Source organism: Phacochoerus africanus, chromosome 4 (genome assembly GCF_016906955.1).
Source record: "Phacochoerus africanus isolate WHEZ1 chromosome 4, ROS_Pafr_v1, whole genome shotgun sequence".
Classification (NCBI taxonomy): domain Eukaryota; kingdom Metazoa; phylum Chordata; class Mammalia; order Artiodactyla; family Suidae; genus Phacochoerus; species Phacochoerus africanus.
Genome location: NC_062547.1, coordinates 136,613,440 through 136,632,568, shown reverse-complemented (window position 1 = coordinate 136,632,568; position 19,129 = coordinate 136,613,440). Strand labels below are relative to the sequence as shown.

Here is a 19,129-nt window from a genome sequence, read left to right as displayed (position 1 = left end):
TACATGGCCTGAAACGTCCTCCACTATGGGACTCAGTGATGTTGACCATTGGGATTCAGATATTACTTCAAGTCATTGAGTTCTCTTCCTCTGTTGCCTCAGTGCTCAGTCAGAGCTTTTGCTATGAACTCTGAACTCTTTTAATGCATTTGGGTAATTCTTCAGCCCAGTGTGTTATAGGATAGAATGAGGAATTAAGTGTTGCCCATAGTTTCACGGAGCCAGAAAGGGTTAACATTCTCCACTTTGCTTGTACCTTCCTTTCTTCAATCCCTTAATTCTTTCTCTTGCTTTTAGTAACTGCCTTGGTGAGCAAGTTAGCCAGGCCTAACTCGTGATAGATGTGCATTCACAATTTAATTCTGGGGGTTCCCACTGTGGCACAGCAGAAAGGAATCCGACTAGTATTCATTAGGCTGCTGGTTCCACCCCTGGCCTCACTCAGTGGGTTGGGGATCCAGCACTGCAGAGAGCTGTGGTATAGATCACAGATACAGCTCAGATCCCAGTGTGGCTGTGGCTGTGGTGTAGGCCAGCAGCTGTAGCTCCCAATTGACCCTTAGCTTGGGAACTTCCATATGCCATAGGTGCAGCCCTAAAAAGCAAAAACAAAACAAAACAAAAAAAACTCTAAGTCAAAAAGTGAATATTTGAATATTCTTATTTTTACTTTTATTTGTTTGCCTCCCTGCCACAGCAATCTTTATTCTCCCACTACCTAAGGATGAAAACACACCAGTAGGGTTACCTATAGTGAAATGCTGAAAGAAATCTTTTTTTTTTTTTCCCTTTACTTTTTTGGCTTCCCTGTGGTATAAAGAGCCAGGGATAAGATCTGAGCCATAGTTGCAAGCTGAGCTGCAGCCTTAGCAACGCCAGATCCTTAACTCACTATGCTGCACTGGGGAATGAAGCTGTGTCCAAGCGCTCCCAAGATGCCACCAATCCCATTGCACCACAATGGGAACTCCTGAAAGAAGCCTTTTTAAAAATCCTTGTTATGTCATTTGTCCAGCAATTTATTATAATTTTCTATGGCTTTCTGAAATTTAGCCACTCTTAACAAATTCAAGTGAAGTTTCATTTTAGTCTTACAGCTTTACTGTATAAGCAAGAATCATACACTGTCCTGGTTGCCAGGCCTGCCATAACCTATTTGTAGAAAGAATAGTTTTAAAGCTATAATTTTATACTGTAGTGATTCTGTAGCTCTAGATTGTAAGCTCACAGAGGGCAGGGACTCTGATTCATTCTTTGTCCCCTGCCAATATAAAACCAACAATAAATATTTAATAAATGTGCTGTATGGCAAGTGTGGGTCCACTATAAGATTTACTATGACGTTCTTATTCATAAATGGAAAGTATTTTCTTTTTTTTCTTTTTTTGTCTTTTGTCTTTTTTTTGTTGTTGTTGTTGCTATTTCTTGGGCCACTCCCATGGCATATGGAGGTTCCCAGGCTAGGGGTCGAATCGGAGCTGTAGCCACCCGCCTACGCCAGAGCCACAGCAACTCGGGATCCAAGCCGAGTCTGCAACCTACACCACAGCTCACGGCAACGCCGGATCGTTAACCCACTGAGCAAGGGCAGGGACCGAACCCGCAAACTCATGGTTCCTAGTCGGATTCGTTAACCACTGCGCCACGACGGGAACTCCTGGAAAGTATTTTCTAACATGGTTGAATAACTTTTCAAAAGGAAGGACAATTCTGAATATGTTGGTGGTGACAAGCAAAAACCAAGACCATTGCTCCTACCTCTCCCACACCTCTCTTGACATAAACCTTAGCAACACAGAAACACTTGGGAAGCTTTTAAAATACCAATTCCTTTAACCTGACTCGTTTAAACTAGGATCTCTGGGAATGGGGCCTTTTAAAAACCTCTCCAGGAGTGACTTCAACTGTTCCTGGTGGCGCAAGACCAACTGGACTTGAATTTATTGGATAATTTGGCAATGCTTTCTCTTATTTAGGAGAAGCATAATGAGATTTGGCATCTTGCACTTAACTCTTTTTACAGAAAAAAGAAATGAAAGCCTAGGAAAGACAACATTCTCTGGGCACTTCTAGTTACATTCCTTTTTATCCATTAGAGATTGTCACTGCAGCAGAACCCATATCTAGTTCTTAACTAATTAGATAAAGGGTTTTTTTTTTTGGAGGAGGAGAAGGGTGGGTGCTATTATAAGTCAGTCTGTTGCGGTGGAACCCTTTGAATTATTTGCTATCCTAATGAGGATCTTTTAGGGTTTTGATAAGTCGTAAGGGCATTTGTAAAAAGGAGGACTACTATAAGTTAAAAACACCTTTTTTTTTTTTTTGTCTTTTTGCTATTTCTTGGGCCGCTCCCGCAGCATATGGAGGTTCCCAGGTTAGGGGTCGAATCGGAGCTGTAGCCATCGGCCTACGCCAGAGCCACAGCAACGCAGGATCCGAGCCGCGTCTGCAACCTACATCACAGCTCACGGCAACGCCGGATCCTTAACCCACTGAGCAAGGGCAGGGACCGAACCCGCAACCTCATGGTTCCCAGTCGGATTCGTTAACCACTGCGCCACGACGGGAACTCCAAAAAAAAACAAACAACTTTTTTTTTTAAAGCCTATGGGGTGTTCAAGAAATGCTCTTGATTTATGAACCGTTTTATCCCCGTTTTAAGGATCAATATCTACAGCTGAAGTCCAACTCAGGTCTGTGGAATATTAACGTAACTAGGTACTTAGAAAACTGTAATTGCACAAGACTTCCTTGGGTGTCTTGTTTTAAAAGAGATCTCTGCCTAGGTTTACCAGGCATCATTTTAGGACCAAGCACAAGCAGCAGGTGTTCTCCCGCCGTGAGCGCATCTAAGAACCAAGTCAGAAAAGCTTTCACCCTAGTTCTCCTTCCCTAGACGATTTACAGTCACCCAAGCCGGAGTGAAAATGTGGTCCTCGACCAACTCCGCTGGACACCAACCTTGTGTAGTCGCCCCGTTCTACTAACTGCAGCTCGTATTTTCCACCTCCACCCCCAAGGAAGCTTCGCGTTAGCTCCCGCAGGGAACTCCTTTCCGCCGGCTTTCACTTTCCCTTCCGGGTCGGGCCAGGCCGGTGTTCCGGTCTTGCGCACTAGGCCCTGAGTGGGAGGCCCCGCCGTTGCCATGGTAGTAGGCCCCCGGGAGGTCCAGGGCTTGGCGTCTTGGTCAGCTCCGTGTGCTGGTCCCTGGCTGAGTGGAACTGAGTGGAACCAGGCCAGCGGGACTACAGAATGGGCTGAGGCGGCGGCGTCTGCCCGGACGAAGTCGACTGCGGGGCGGCGGGCGTGGCACTGGTCCGGGACCCTAAGACGTCTGGTTTGAGGAGCGGACAGGCCCGAGGTTTTCTCGGGTCCCGGGGCCTGATCTGATCTGCAGCCTTGAGGGAACCTCATATTTGACGTGGGCATGACAGGACGTGTGGGGACCCCAGCCATGCTGAATAGGTGACATGTCCTGAGGGAATCATAAATCTTGGTGGGAATGACCGAGACAGCAGGAAGCTCCCCGAGTTCTGGTGAGGGCCGAAGCCCCCAAGGACACTTTACTGCCGAGCTGTCAGAGTTCCCAAAGACAGAGTCTGTGGAAAAGAGTCTTATTTTTTTCTGTTTCCCTATTTTAAAGTATGGGTTTATTGTGGAAATGCATTGTCCAACTCGAATAAATAAAGGTCTAAATTTTTAACTTTTGTTTTTTTTCCTCCCTTTCTTTCTATAAAGAAGAAGCTGGGCCTGAAAATGGAGATGTATGAAAGCCTTGGAAAAGTAGGAGAGGGAAGTTATGGAACAGTCATGAAGTGTAAACGTAAGGATACTGGGCAGATAGTGGCCATTAAGATATTTTATGAGAAACCAGAGAAATCTGTCAACAAAATTGCAACGAGAGAAATAAAGTTTCTAAAGGTTTGCTTCTTTTGTCTTAATTGCTCTCTGTAGGTCAAAAGATAAATTGTTACGGAGTAAAAGATTATGTAAGGAATATTTCATTTAACATATTTGGAGGTATAAATTGAAAAACTAGTGTGATAGCTTACCTTACTGTGTACATTTTGTAATTTTACAGTGATATTAGGTATATGTGTTTGGGTATAAAGTAACAAAAGCTATGCCAAAATATTGTGAAATAATTATTCAGAAACATCGAGATATAATACCTAAGAGAAATGTCTGTTTTGTGCAAGGTTTTATGCCAGATGCTGAGACTATAATGGGGTAAAAGACCACACCTGCTCTTTGGGACTTTTATTACTTAATCAGAAAAACAAAAGAGCATGTAAACATACTAAATGTAAATGGCTCGTGATAAAAGTGATTAAAACTAAGTCCTGTTGGGTAGGGAAGGTTTCTTGGAGGAAATGAAACATGAATTGGGCCTTAAAGGATGTGTAGAACTTAGGTAAGAGGGAGAGACTTGTATTCTAGGTTAGGGAACAGCAGAAGCTCAAAGAGGCTAAAGCAGGACAAGGACAAGGAGCAGAGACATTTAGTATACAGAGAAGTAGAAAGAGGTGAGATTAGAGAAGTACATTGGAGGTAGGTTTTAAGTCTTATCTTTTATGCTAAGGAATCAAAACTTGATTTTGTGAGGTGGAAAGTTTTGAATTCAGAAGAAACTATAAAAACCTAGTATTATTTTTTAAGAATAGATAGGAGGATTGAGTAAGTAAAAAAAAGATCTGCCGTGATTTTAATTCAGGAATCCTGTTAAAATGTGAGGGCTCTTGCTAGAATGCAGCAATTTGAATGGAAGGTAAAATTAGAACATAACATATTACAAAAGAAGACATGAAAGTGTAGAAGGAAACAGAAGAGGAGTTAATGTATCTTCCAGGTTCAGTGATTGCTACCACCATTGATGACAATATGAAAGATCCCAAAGAGACATGATTTGGGTACTAGTTCAGTTTTAGAAATGTTGAATTTATGGTGATAGAAATACAGTTGAGTAAAAATGACTAATAGGCTTTTAGAGATGTGGAACAATATCAGGAGAGATCAGGGCATAGGATAGAATTTCTTATAGGTGTGACAGATCAACCAGGATGAACGTTCCCAGGAGTGTAAAGAAATAAGCATTAATATTCCCTGGGGATTGAGTACAAAACTAGTGATTTAAAAAATATTTAAATATATATACATGTATTTTGTTTATTGGAATTTATCTGTATACTTTAAAGTTCATAGTCTAGATGTTTTGTGTGATAAAACAGATACTCTTGTTCATTTTTATCTAATACAAAGTAATATTCTCTTCTTTCGTTGTAAGTCTTTATTAGATATGAAAGGTCAATTTGTTTTCTAAATGGAAGAACTATATTCGGCATCTGGCTTGTTGGAACTGCTCTATTTCTGGACAATGAAAAGGAAATTTTGTTTTGTTTTGTTTTTTGTTTTTTTAGGGCTGCACCCATGGCATGTGGAGGTTGCCAGACTAGGGGTCTAATCAGAGCTGTAGCTGCCATTTGGAGCTGCAGCTGATAACCTACGCCAGAGCCACAGCAACGCGGGATCCGAGCCGAATCTGCAACCTACACCACAGCTCACGGCAACACCAGATCCTTAACCCACTGAGCAAGGCCAGGGATGGAACCTGCAACCTCATGATTCCTAGTCAGATTCGTTTCCGCTGTGCCACAACAGGAACTCCTGAAAAGGAAAGTTAATGTCAGTAGAGAGATGACTTTTATGAAAGATACCTTTCCTTATCCTGATGACCTAAAACATAATCATACTGTAAGGCAACTGTTTTGCATCCTAAGTGAAAATCTGATTAGAAGGAGACTTTTTCCCAGGCAGTATCTTTTGCTCTTTCTTCACATTTGTTGCATTTAAGCTGATTGGTTTTTTTTCTTTTCTTCATTGTTTTGTAAAAATAACCAACATGGGAGTTCTTGTTGTGGCTCAGTGGTAATGAACCCGATTAGTATCCATGAGATTGTGGGTTTGATCCCTGGTCCTGCTCAATGGGTTAAGAATCCTGCATTGCTGTGGCTGTGGTGTAGGCCGGCAGCTGCAGCTCCAACTGGACCCCTAGCCTGGGAACTCCCATATGCCCCAGATGTGGCTGTAAAAAGAAAAATAAATAAATAAATAACTAATATGTGGCAGGAACACAGAATAATTTGAACATTTACTATTACAACTATTATAATAGATAGCTTAACTGCTTTTTCTCATTGGCTTCTTATAATAATTTAATGTGATCAAATGTAATTACACAAGAAAGATTTCTTGGATTAAACATTCTTAATCTAAAAATACTGCCATAATGACTTAATTTGAGCTAAATTTTTACCTGCTAGAATTTCATTAAATAAATTATAGTTAGGCAACAAGGACTTAGTATATAGCACAGGGAACTATACTCAATATCTTTTAATAAACTGTAATGGAAGATAATATAAAAGTATATAATATATATATTATATATGAGTTCCATGGTAGCTCCATCGGTTAAGTTTTTTTTTTTTTTTGTCTTTTTGCCATGTCTTGGGCCGTTCCCGCGGCATATGGAGGTTCCCAGGCTAGGGGTCCAATCGACGACACCAGAGCCACAGCAACGTGGGATCTGAGCCATATCTGTGGCCTACACCACAGCTCATGGCAACGCCAGATCCTTTACCCACTGAGCAAGGGCAGGGATTGAACCCGCAACCTCATGGTTCCTAGTCAGATTCGTTAACCACTGTGCCACGACGGGAACTCCCCATCAGTTAAGTTTCTGATGTTATCACTGCTGTACTTCAGGTTCAGTCTCTGACCCCAGAACTTCCACATGCCATGGGCACAGCACCTCCCCCCAAAAGTATTTGTATATACACATATATACATGTGTGTTTTTTATATATGTGTGTATAACTGAATCACTTGACTGTACACCTGAAACTAACACAACATTGTAAGTCACCTGTATTTCAATAAAAATTTTTTTAATCAACCAAAAAATTACAGTTAGAGTAATTAATGAGAATATCTGTAGACAAGTTGGTAATAAAGGAAAACAAAAGTAATCAACCTGACAAAAAGGAAATGGAGCATTTCTCAGGGTTTCATGGTTTATCTGAGAAAGTGGCTGATTCTTTACCCTTAGATGGATGTTCCTTAATGCTTATTAACTCACATTCACCCTTTTCTGCTTTTGCCTTTAAAATTAAGACTGGACAGAAAACCAGTAATTTTCTTTAGTTGAAGGATTACTATTATAGTATCCAAAGGCAGTCTTTTTTTTTCACTACTACCAGCACGTTGTCACTTCAGCATTCTGGCATCCCACCCAACCAGGGAAATTGGGAGCAAAAATAGGAAAAGAATCTGGCATTATATTTTGGCATGTTTTTCTATTAGTAATGTTTTGAGGGCTTTAGTCAATGTATTAGTAGAGATAAGTAGAAAAGTTCATATTGTGCCATTGGAATAAAGGCAGATTTTTTTTCGTATCAGTGTAGCTTTCTGATGAATCCAACATGGAAAATGTACCCCTTAATTTTTTGCCAATGGAATAAAGATTTTTGGTAATTTGAAAAAATTAAGTATTCGAGAATTGACTATAATTAAGTCAGTGTGTTAAGCAGCATAAAATACTAAACCTCATTGGTTTTCTACTCTGATACATGCAACTTTGGACATTTTGTAGTTATCAGTGGGTGTTACCAGTCTAAAGAAGTGTTTGGTTGCTTAGTAGAATATTAGAGACAACAGAAACATTCTTACAAATAACTATATATTTATGTAAAGCTCATATGGATATGTATTGCTCTTTCACATATCTGAAAAGTTTATAGACATTCTGACACCCTTTTGTTACAGTGTGATGAATTTATAACATCCACCTAGAACTTATGTTTTACTCTTGAGAGTTTAGGACCAAACTTGGAGAGTAATTGGGAGTTTCTCTGTGGTGCAGTGGGTTAAGGATCTGGCATTGTCACTGCAGTCGCTTGGGTTGCTGCTGTGGTGAGGATTCGATTCCTGGCCCAGGAATTTGCACGTGCCACAGGTGCAGCCAGAAAAACCCACAACGAAACAAACTCAGTAAATGTTAATGTTAAGTATGTTAACACTTTCTTAAAATAGGAATGTAAGCAAATCAGTTCAGAAATTTTTTTTTTAAATGTATGAAGGGGAGTTCCCGTCGTGGCGCAGTGGTTAACGAATCCGACTAGGAACCATGAGGTTGTGGGTTCGGTCCCTGCCCTTGCTCAGTGGGTTAAGGATCCGGCGTTGCCGTGAGCTGTGGTGTAGGTTGCAGACGTGGCTCGGATCCCGAGTTGCTGTGGTTCTGGCGTAGGCCAGTGGCTACAGCTCCGTTAGACCCCTAGCCTGGGAACCTCCATATGCTGCGGGAGCGGCCCAAGAAATAGCAACAACAACAACAAAAGACAAAAGACAAAAAAAAAAGTATGAAGGAAAAGAAGCTGAGAATATTTCTCCTTCTTTTTAAAATTACGTGAATGTTATATATGCAAATTACGGTACATAAATATTTATTGAAAATCCATTTCTTTTGTCAATAGCAATTTCGTCATGAAAACCTGGTCAATCTGATTGAAGTTTTTAGACAGAAAAAGAAAATTCATTTGGTGTTTGAATTTATTGACCACACAGTGTTAGATGAGCTACAACATTATTGTCATGGACTAGAGAGCAGACGACTTAGAAAATACCTCTTCCAGATTCTTCGAGCAATTGATTATCTTCACAATAATAATGTAAGTGTCTCAGAATAATCCATACAATACGATGAATATGAATTGTAAGTGACCTTTAAACATTGTTCTGTTTTTATGAAGGCTGTTAAAATTTTTTGTTCAATATTAATTGACATCCTGAAAATGGAGAGGAAGTTAGGGGGTTAATACTTAACAATTCAGTTCCAGAACCAAAAAAACGCATTGAACACACAGTGATCATAACTGCAGGGCAGACCAACAAGGAAAAGCTAAAGGAGGTGTAGAGGAATCAACTGTCAACTGGGGCATCTTTTATTAAAGTAAAACATTGAAAGTTAAGACAGCTCAAAAGAAGGTTTGGAGGTAGGACCTGGAAACTAGGCTGGGGAAAAAGCAAGTGAAAGTGGTTGACGTTAGGGGGAGAAAGGAGAAAAATTAAGTGGCTGAGGGGTATAGAGCCTTGTCGTTTCACTTACGAAAAACCAGGAAAGGAAAGAAGGTAAACTGTTCTGATGCCTTTTAGCCATGTTTAGTTAGTGTTTAGCTCATCATTTTTTCTTTCCTGTTCTCACAGCATGTGGAAGTTCCAGGGCCAGGAATTGAACCCACGCCACATCAGCAACCTAAGCAGCTGCATTGACAACATTGGATCCTTTACCTGCTGCATCGCAAGGGAACTCTGCAGCAGGTTTTTATGGACATATATTTTGTTCCCATCATGAACTCTACTTTCTCTAAGGTTAAATGTGTATTTGGGAAATAACAGTAAAACCTCAAAAATAGTTTTATTAGTAAGTGATATAGGTATAACATCTATATATGCTAGGCTTTTTCGCATATTTTAATTTCCAATTTTCTGTCTTGGAAATAGTGTATCTCATTTTGCCGTTTTGAAAAATATGGTTGTGGAGTTCCCATCGTGGCGCAGTGGTTAACGAATCCGACTAGGAACCATGAGGTTTCGGGTTCGATCCCTGCCCTTGCTCAGTGGGTTAAGGATCCGGCGTTGCCGTGAGCTGTGGTGTAGGTCACAGACTCGGCTGGGATCCCGCGTTGCTGTGGCTCTGGCGTAGGCTGGTGGCTATGGCTCCAATTGGACCCCTAGCCTGGGAACGTCCATATGCCGCGGGAGCAGCCCTAGAAAAGGCAAAAAGACCAAAAAAAAAAGAAAGAAAAAAGAAAAATATGGTTGTGATAGCAGCTAGAGTTCAGATTGTAATTTCCTTGCTGACTAGATCCATGAGGAGGCAGGATAATATAACAGTTAAGAGCAAATAGTCTTTGGAGTCAGACTACCTTGCGTTTTTACTCACTGGCTTATCTATGGATAACCATACAACCTGTGCAGTTCCCGACTTGCACAATGAAAGTGATCGCCTCATTACTCAATAGCCCCAGGAAGGTTGCCTACCCTCTCTGAGACTCATGTATAGTAAAATTGTACCATGGTACTCTACAGATATTTTATAAAGATCAAATTGGGTAGTAGATATAAAGTGTTTAGTACTGTGTCAGGTACACTTTAAGTGCTCAAGAAATAATACTGATAGGGAGTCAGGAATAGTTATATTGTCTGTATGCCTGTAGTGTCTTGCCTATAGTACACTCTAAAAATATGTCTTGAGTGCTGGGAAATACCAGTGTGGGCTAGACTGAGAGTAGAAAACTTCAAAGAAGAGATAACACTCAAGTAAGTAGTATTTTGAGCTATACAGATTTGGGAATCTTCCTTGTAGAGACTATAGTTGAAGAGGTGGGAGTGGATTACTGTCCAAGGGTCAGAGAGAAACTAAAAGGTTGCCCTCGGCACCAAATATAGAAATATATCCATGGGAGTTTGAAGGGAGAACAGCAGAGAAAGAGACCCAGATGGAAATACTCACTTTTTTTTTTTTTTTCCAAGTTGCACCTGCAGCATATGGAAGTTCCTGGGCAGGGTGTTGAATTGGAGTTGCAGCTGCAGGCCTATGCCACAGCCATGGCAACCCCAGATCCAAGCTCCATCTGTGACCTGCACTCCAGCTTGTGACAACGCTGGATCCTTAATCCACTGAGCGAGGCCAGGGATTGAACCCACATCGTCATGGATACTAGTGGGGTTCTTAACCCACCAAGCCACAATGGGAACTCTCCAGAAATATCCCATATTTTTTTATTCTCTTGGTTATCTAGGACATAGAGGAAAATTACATCTGTCCATTACATCACAAAATGTTATAAAGTTAGTTACCTTTGAGAATTATTATTATTTTTATTACTCAATGAATTTATTACATTTATAGTTGTACAATGATCATCACAATCCAATTTTATAGGATTTCCATCCCACAACCCCAGTGCATCCCCCCACCCCCGCAAACTGTCTCCTTTGGAAACCATAAGTTTTTCAAAGTCTGTGAGTCAGTATCTGTTCTGTAAAGAAGTTCATTCTGTCCTTTTTTCAGATTCCACATGTCAGTGAAAGCATTTGATGTTGGTGTCTCATTGTATGACTAACTTCACTTAGCATGATAATTTCTAGGTCCATCCATGTTGCTAAAAATGCTGGTATTTCATTCCTTTTAATGGCTGAGTAATATTCCATTGTGTATATGTAGCACATCTTCTTGATCCACTCCTCTGTCGATGGACGTTTAGGTTGTTTCCACGTCTTGGCTATTGAAAAGAGAGCTTCAATGAACATTGGAGTACATGTGTCTTTGCGAGTCATGGTTTTCTCTGGATAGATGCCCAGGAGTGGGCTTGTTGGGTCCAATGGTAGTTCTAGTTTTAGTTTTCTGAGGAATCTCTGTACTGTTTTCCACAGTGGTTGCACCAATTTACAATCCCACCAACAGTGTAGTGTGGTTCCTTTTTCTCCACACCCTCTCCAGCACTTATTGTTGGTAGACTTTTGGATGATGGCCATTCTGGCTGGTGCAAGGTGGTACCTCAGAGTGGTTTTGGTTTGCATTTCTCTAATAATGAGTGATGTTGAACATCTTTTTCATGTGTGTTTTGGCCAAGTGTATGTCTTTTTTGGAGAACTGTCTGTTTAGATCTTCTGCCCATTTTTTGTTGGGGTTGTTTGTTTTTTGGTATGGGGCTACAGAAGGTGTTTATAAATTTTGGAGATGAATCTCTTGTCAGTTGATTCACTGCAAAGATTTTCTCCCATTCTGTGGGTTGTCTTTTCATTTATTTTAGGGTTTCCTTTGCTGTGCAGAAACTTTTAGGTTTAATTAAGTCCCATTTGTTTATTTTTGTCTTTACTCTAAGAGGTGGATCTGAGAAGATGTTGCTGTCGTTTATGTCAGAGTGTCTGGCCTTTGTTTTCCTCTACGAGTAACTCTGATTAATACCTAAGGATTGTCAGTCTTCCTGGGCCCCAACTCCATCCCCTACTCCACAAAGTCCTGCTTCCCTAAATTAGGCCACTTTTGCATGTTTTCTTTTCTGCTTTTGGATTTTAAACCCATAGTCTTCCAAACAATTATTATTATTTGTATAATATTAACGTTTTAATATTATTTAATATTTTAAATATATTATTAGGAGTTCCCGTCCTGGCTCAGTGGTTAACGAATTCGACTAGGAACAGTGAGGTTGCAGGTTCGTTCCCTGGCCTTGCTCAGTGGGTTAAGGATCCGGTGTTGTCATGAGCTGTGGTGTAGGTTGCAGACGCGGCTCACATCTGGCATTGCTGTGGCTCTGGTGTAGGCTGGGGGCTACAGCTCTGATTAGACCCCTAGCCTGCGAACCTCCATATGCTGTGGGTGCGACCCCAAAAAAGACAAAAATATATATATATATTAGTAATAGTTGCTATATTTGCTTCATCTATTTTGTTTTCTGAAGTATTTTAATAAGCAATTGACATTTTATTCCTAAATACTTCACTATGTATCTCTTTAAAAGAGATACATGTATTTTCCCAAAAAACTTTAGAATAATAATTATATCTCAATGATTAGCAATAATTCCTTAATACCGTATAATGCCAAGTTTATATTAAAATTTACCCAATTGTTTCTAAAATATTTTTTACAACTCAATAAATCAGATTCAATCAAGGATTGCATTCTCCATTTGGTTTGTAGGGTATATGGATAGTAAAGTCCCAGTCTTTCAGTCTACCTCAGACATCCTTTATTCAGCCTCTTTCTGGAAATTATTGGCTTATTTTTCCTTGTACACATTGGCTTTTAATTGTATAACATCCAATTGGAAAGTTTATTAAATTGAAGCTTTAGGTGATTTAGAACTAGGCTCTCTGAGGCTGCTGGAGGTTATAGAAATTTAAACTCTCTGCTTAGATAGGTGTTTAAATTCAAGCATATAGTGAATCAACCCAAGTGCCTATGAACAGACGATTGGTTTAAGTAGATGTTTTGTATATATACAGTGGACTATTACTAAGCCATAAAAAAGAGTGAAATATTGCCATTTGCAGCAACAAGGGTGGACCTAGAGAATTATCATAGTGAAATAAGTCAGACCAAGAAAGACAAATAGCATATGATATCACTCATATGTGGAATGTAAAAAATAATATGAATGAATCTATATGCAGAACAGAAATACTCACAAGACACAGAAAACAAAGTTATGGTTACCAAAAGGGAAAGGAAGGAGGGATAAGTTAACAGTTACAAACTACTGTACGTTAAATAGATAAGCAACAAAGATAATGGAAAGTAATCTGAAAAATATATAACTGAATCACTTTGCTGTACATCTGAAACTAACATAATATTGTAAATCAACTATAGTTCAATAAAACAAACAGCACATGACTTAATGGAATCAAAATAGAATAAAAATGTCAGTGATCTTAAAACTAACGAAGTGAGGGGAGTTCCTGTCATGGTGTAGTGGTTAACGAATCCGACTAGGAACCATGAGGTTGCAGGTTCAATCCCTGGCCTTGCTCAGTGGGTTAAGGATCCGGTGTTGCCATGAGCTGTGGTGTAGGTTGCAGACACGGCTCGGGTCTGGCATTGCTGTGGCTGTGGTGTAGGCTGGCAGCTACAGCTTCGATTGGACCTCTAGCCTGGAAACCTCCATATGCCATGGGAGCGGCCCTCGAAAAGGCAAAAAGACAAAAAAAAAAAGCAAAAAACTGATAAAGTGAATCAGTAGTCAAAAAATTCAAGCACGTAGAACTATATAGAGAAGAGTTACGATAAATCTTGTAATATGGAGTTTTATGTAATTTTAGAGCGTTTCACTACAAAGTAGAGGAGAATCAAAATCAATGAACTGAAGACTGATAGTTCATACTCTATACAAAAATTAACTCAAAATGGATCAAAGACCTCAATGTAAAAGCAAAAACTGTAAAACTCAGAAGAAAACAGGTGAAAATCTGTGTGACCGTGTGTTAGACAATAGTTCTTTAGATATGACATTAAGAGCAAATGAAAGACAAAGACAAATTGGACTCCATCAAAATTTAAAACTTTTATGCATCAAAATTGCCATCAGAAAAGTTAAAAGTTCACAGAATGTGAGAAAATATTTGCAAATCACATATCTGATAAGCAACTAGTATCCAGGATATTTAAAATACAAAGCAACAATAAAAAGACAACCCAGTTTAAAAATGGGCAAGGAACCTAATTGATATTTCTCCAAAGAAAATATGCAAATAACTGATAAACATGAAATGATGCTTAATATCCTGAGTCATTATGGTAATGCATATGAAAATCACAGTGAGATACTGCACACCTACTAGGCTGGCTGTAATTTTAAAATGAGACAAGAACAAATGTTGGCAAGGAAGGAAAGAAACTGAAACCCTGGTGGTGATGTGAAATGGTGCAGCTGCTGTGGAAAACAGCTTGGCTCTTCCTCAAAACGTTAAACATGGAATTACCGTATGACCCAATATTTTACTTCTAGGTATGTACCCAAGAGAATTGAAAACATGTTCACATAAAAACCTGTTCAGGAATGTTCATAGCAGTGTTATTTAAAATAGCCAAAAAGTGGGAACAACTCAAACATATTAGCTGACACACTGACATATACCCATACAGTGGGATTTAGCCACAAAAAGAACTGAAGTACTGATAATATGCTACAAAATGAATGAGCCTTGAAAACATTAGGTTAAAAAAGTCAGATGCCAAAACCGCATATAAATTCCATTTAAATATCCAGAACAGGCAAGTTTATATTTGTATATCTTCTTTGAAGAAAGGTCTGCTCAGGTCCTTTGCCCATTTTAAAATTATTTGCCTTTCTGTTGTTGAGTTGTATTTTCTGTATTTGGCTAACTAGACCCATTTCAAATATATTTTCTCCCATTCTGTGAGTTGCCTTTTTGCCTTCTTGATAGTGTTTTTTTCAGTTCTTTTTTTAAAATTATTTCTCTTTATTGATATCCTTTATTTAATGAGACATTGTGTTCACACTTTTCTCTAGTTCTTTAGACGTGGTTTCCTTTAACTTCGAATGTATTTAAATAGCTGATTATAGTCTTTGTTTAGCAAGTTCAGTGCCTGAGCTTGAGGGAAGCTCAGGGAAAGCTTCCTGCTGACTGCTTTTTTTTTTTTTTTTTTTCCCCTGTGCATGGCCGTAATTGTTTCTTAGAATACCTTTTGGGTGGCAATTTTTGGAAACTTTTAATTTTTTTGAAAACTGGATGTTTAAAAAGAATATAATGGGAGAACTCTAGAAATCAGAATTTCCCATCTCTCGGGTTTGTAGTTGTTGCTCTTTGTTTAGTTACTTTCCTAAACTAATTCTGTAAAGTCTGTGTTCTTTTGTCATATGTGACCACTAGAATCTCTGCACAGTTAGCTTAGTGGTCTACTGATACTTGGGCAGAGATTTCCTTAATTCCTGATACCAGTAAATCTGTCTGTGTGTTGGCACATGTCTTCAATGTTCAGACAGGTGGTTTACAGCTCTGCCTTAGTCTTACCTTCCTGCTTGTGCAGAATCTTAAAGTCATCCAATCTTGAGAGCTTAGGGACACTCTTGGGTCTTTCCTGGGTGTGTGCACAGCTGTGCATGTGGCCTTCATGATTCTCAGAAACATGTTGGAACTTTTCAAACCCATTGTGGACATCTCACTCCCAACCTTTCTTTTTAATTGTGTATTTTATTCAGCTTGTTGTATCCTGTTATAGCTGCTAATTATTTCCGACAAAGGCTATTTGCCGTGGGCAAGCTCTGAATTAGGTCAGTAAAGACAAGACTTCTAGTGGGATTTTCCAGTGACCTGTCAGACCTGTCAGATAATGACTTTTACCTGGGAATGGGCTTTGGAGGAGATACAACCCTATTCTGCTCCTTCTGGTGGCTGCTAGGCTGCTAGTTTTCACCATGATTTGGGGGGCTCTTGGTTTACAAAGATACCAGGAGCAGGGGAGAGGGGAATAGAGACACGGCAAGTTCAGTATAGCACTGGATTATATGGTTAGTTTATATTTCAACCTTTTTTCTTCTTCTTTTTTTTTTTTGTCTTTTTGCCTTTTCTAGGGCCGTTTCCATGGCATATGAAGATTCCAAGGCTAGGGGTCTAATCGGAGCTGTAGTCACCGGCCTATGCCAGGGCCACAGCAATGCCAGATCCTTAACCCACTGAGCGAGGCTAGGGATCAAATCTGCAACCTTATGGTTCCTAGTCAGGTTTGTTAACCACTGCGCCATGATGGGAACTGCCTATTTTAACTTTTTTTTTTGTCTTTTGTCTTTTGTTGTTGTTGTTGCTATTTCTTGGGCCGCTCCCTCGGCATATGGAGGTTCCCAGGCTAGGGGTTGAATCGGAGCTGCAGCCACCGGCCTACGCCAGAGCCACAGCAACGCGGGATCCGAGCCGCGTCTGCAACCTACACCACAGCTCACGGCAACACCGGATCCTTAACCCACTGAGGAAGGCCAGGGATCGAAGCCGCAACCGCATGGTTCCTAGTCGGATTCGTTAACCACTGCGCCACGATGGGAACTCCCTATTTTAACTTTTTAAAGAAACTATCAAACTGTTTTTCCAAAGTGGCTGTACCATTTTACAGCACCACCAACACTGTTCCAGTTTTTCCATCCTCCCAATATTTGTTATTGTCTTTTGATTGTAGCTGTTCTAGTGGATGTAAAGTGTTAGCTCTTTTTTGATTCAGTAAAACTGTCTTTCTTCACAGATGACATGATCATCTATGTAGAACATTTTATGGATTCTACAACAAAGTTAAAAGAACTATTTTGTAAATTAATCAGGGTTGTAGGGTACGAGATTAATATAAAATTAATTGTATTTCTACAATCAGCAACAATCAGAAATTGAAATTTTGGGAGTTCCCATCGTAGCTCAGCAGTTAACGAACCCAACTAGGATCCATGAGGATGTGAGTTCAATCCCTGGCCTTGCTCAGTGGCTTATGGATCTGGCGTTGCTGTGGCTGTGGTGTAGGCCGGCAGCTGTAGCTCCGATTTGACTCCTAGCCTGGGAACTTCCATGTGCTGTGGGTGTGGCCCTAAACAGACCAAAAGAAAGAAATTGAATTTTAAAATACCATTGTAAACACTATCAAAAATATGAAATGCTTAGAGAAAATCTGACAAAAGATAAGAACTATGAAACATTGATGAGAGATATTAAAAAAGATCTAAGGAAATAGAAATATTGTTTTTATAGAGGTCTCACTGTGACTGTGGAAGACCAAGGATGATGTTGTCAAAACATAGAATTTTAAAAGGTGGGAGTCAGAGAGTGCTTGATTCTCAAGGGTAAGCAAAATTCTGCATAGTAGTCATGGTGTAGTTGTTGAAAAGAGTGAGGATATTAGGGTATCGGGCTGAGTGGATCTTTCCTCCCCCATGTTTAGAGCCCTGAGGAGGACGGTAATAGATTGAGGCAGGCAGAATGTGTGAAGTGGGATCGTAATGCGCTTTTCCTTGTCCATTGCTCACGTTTTATCCTCATATCTTGATATAGTGCCTGGCATTTTGTAGTTGCTCAATAAAAGTCACGGAAATAAAAAAGGACTAATGTAGTTTTATGGGTGGCAGCTTTAAGGTGATTCATTACCCTAAGTTAATAATTTGGCCATTTGGGGAGGCAGACTAAGGCAGCACTAGAGCCAGTCCTAGAGGCTTATAGCAATAAGTCATATAAAAAAGGAAAGATCCCAGATTTCTGTCACTGTGGTATTTTCACTCATGGTATGATACTTTGCTTGTTCCGAGAAGATACGTAGCATGTTTGATAAAGTGCCTTCTTTGTCTTAAGCACTGTACTGTATGCTAGGGATATAGCTTGAACAAGACACACATACATCTTACCCTCCTGGAACTTACAGTCTGATGGGAGTGAAAGACAAATAGGCTGTTAAAAATAAAACATTGCAAATATTGAGGAAGTACAGAATAAGGTGAGAACAGAGAGAAGGAACATCCAATATAAACATCTCATCTGAGACCTGAGGAAATAGTTGGCTGTTCCAGACAGTTGGAACAGCACTAGCAAATGCAAAAAAAAAAAAAAAAAAGACACAAACCTGGAAAATTGAGAAACTAATATTCTGTGATCTGGGGGTGGGGGGGAGGTTGAGAACATGAGCAGAGACTAAATCCGATAAAGCCTTACCAGCTATTTTAAGGAGTTTCACATTTGTCCTGTGGGATGGGGAATCCTTGAGGGATATTAAGCAGAGGAGTGACATAATCACACATGTGATTTGAAAATAGTACTGCAATTTCATTGTGAACAGTGGATTGGAGGGGATCAGAGTGAATTCAGGAAGACCATTTGATAATACAATAAATTTAATGAGAGAGCTGAAGACACTTGAACTAGGGAGAGAAGTAGATAGGCTAAGGAGTATGGGACCTGAGGGAGAAAAATGCCTTGATTTCTGACTTGAGCCATGGGGTCAAGTTGCGGGGGGAAAATCTGAAAAAGATGTGTAAGATTTTTCATCTTATACAATAGTAATGGTGTTGCCACAGCTGTGGCATAGGTCACAGCTGTGGCTCAGATTCAATTCCTGCCCTGGGAAGTTCCATAAATGGAACCAACCGCCTGCCCCCCCTCCCACCCCATTTGCTGAGCTAAAGGATTATTTTTGGTTTTGTTTCTCTTCAAGGCATATGAAAGTTCCCAGGCCAGGGACTGAATCTGAGCCACAGCTGCGAGCTGTGCCACAGCTGCGGCAACACCAGAACTTTTAAACCACTGACTGCACTGGCCTGAGGATCAAACCTTCACCTCCACAACGACCCGAACTGCAGCAGTTGGATTCTTAACCCACTGTGCCACAGTGGGAACTCCCTAAAGAGCTGTTAAGAACAAACAGGTTCAGGGGAGATGATGACGCATTTAGTTTTAGATTTGCTGAGTTTGTGGGAGTGAGTGGGTCAGTGGACTTGCACTCCTTGTGGAAACCAGGAGAGATATCTTGGTTAAAGACTGAAATACGGAAATTGTCAATCTATGGATAGTTACTAAGGCT

At 40.0% G+C, this 19,129-nt stretch overlaps 1 protein-coding gene across 3 annotated transcripts in view; it reads left to right on the top strand.

The window, feature by feature from the left end:
- Positions 1-3,023: 3,023 nt before the first annotated feature.
- The window catches only part of CDKL3 (cyclin dependent kinase like 3), a 64,530-nt gene continuing 48,424 nt past the window's right edge, over positions 3,024-19,129 (top strand). Inside the window, exons 1-3 of one of the 3 annotated variants that reach the window (XM_047778633.1) lie at positions 3,024-3,465; positions 3,742-3,921; positions 8,532-8,726. In XM_047778633.1, the coding sequence (XP_047634589.1) occupies positions 3,757-3,921; positions 8,532-8,726 (360 nt within the window). In that variant the 5' untranslated portion in view covers positions 3,024-3,465; positions 3,742-3,756. Of the gene's footprint in view, positions 3,537-3,738; positions 3,922-8,531; positions 8,727-19,129 lie in introns of all 3 variants that reach the window. The other 2 variants (XM_047778632.1, XM_047778631.1) reach the window with 2 other exon arrangements.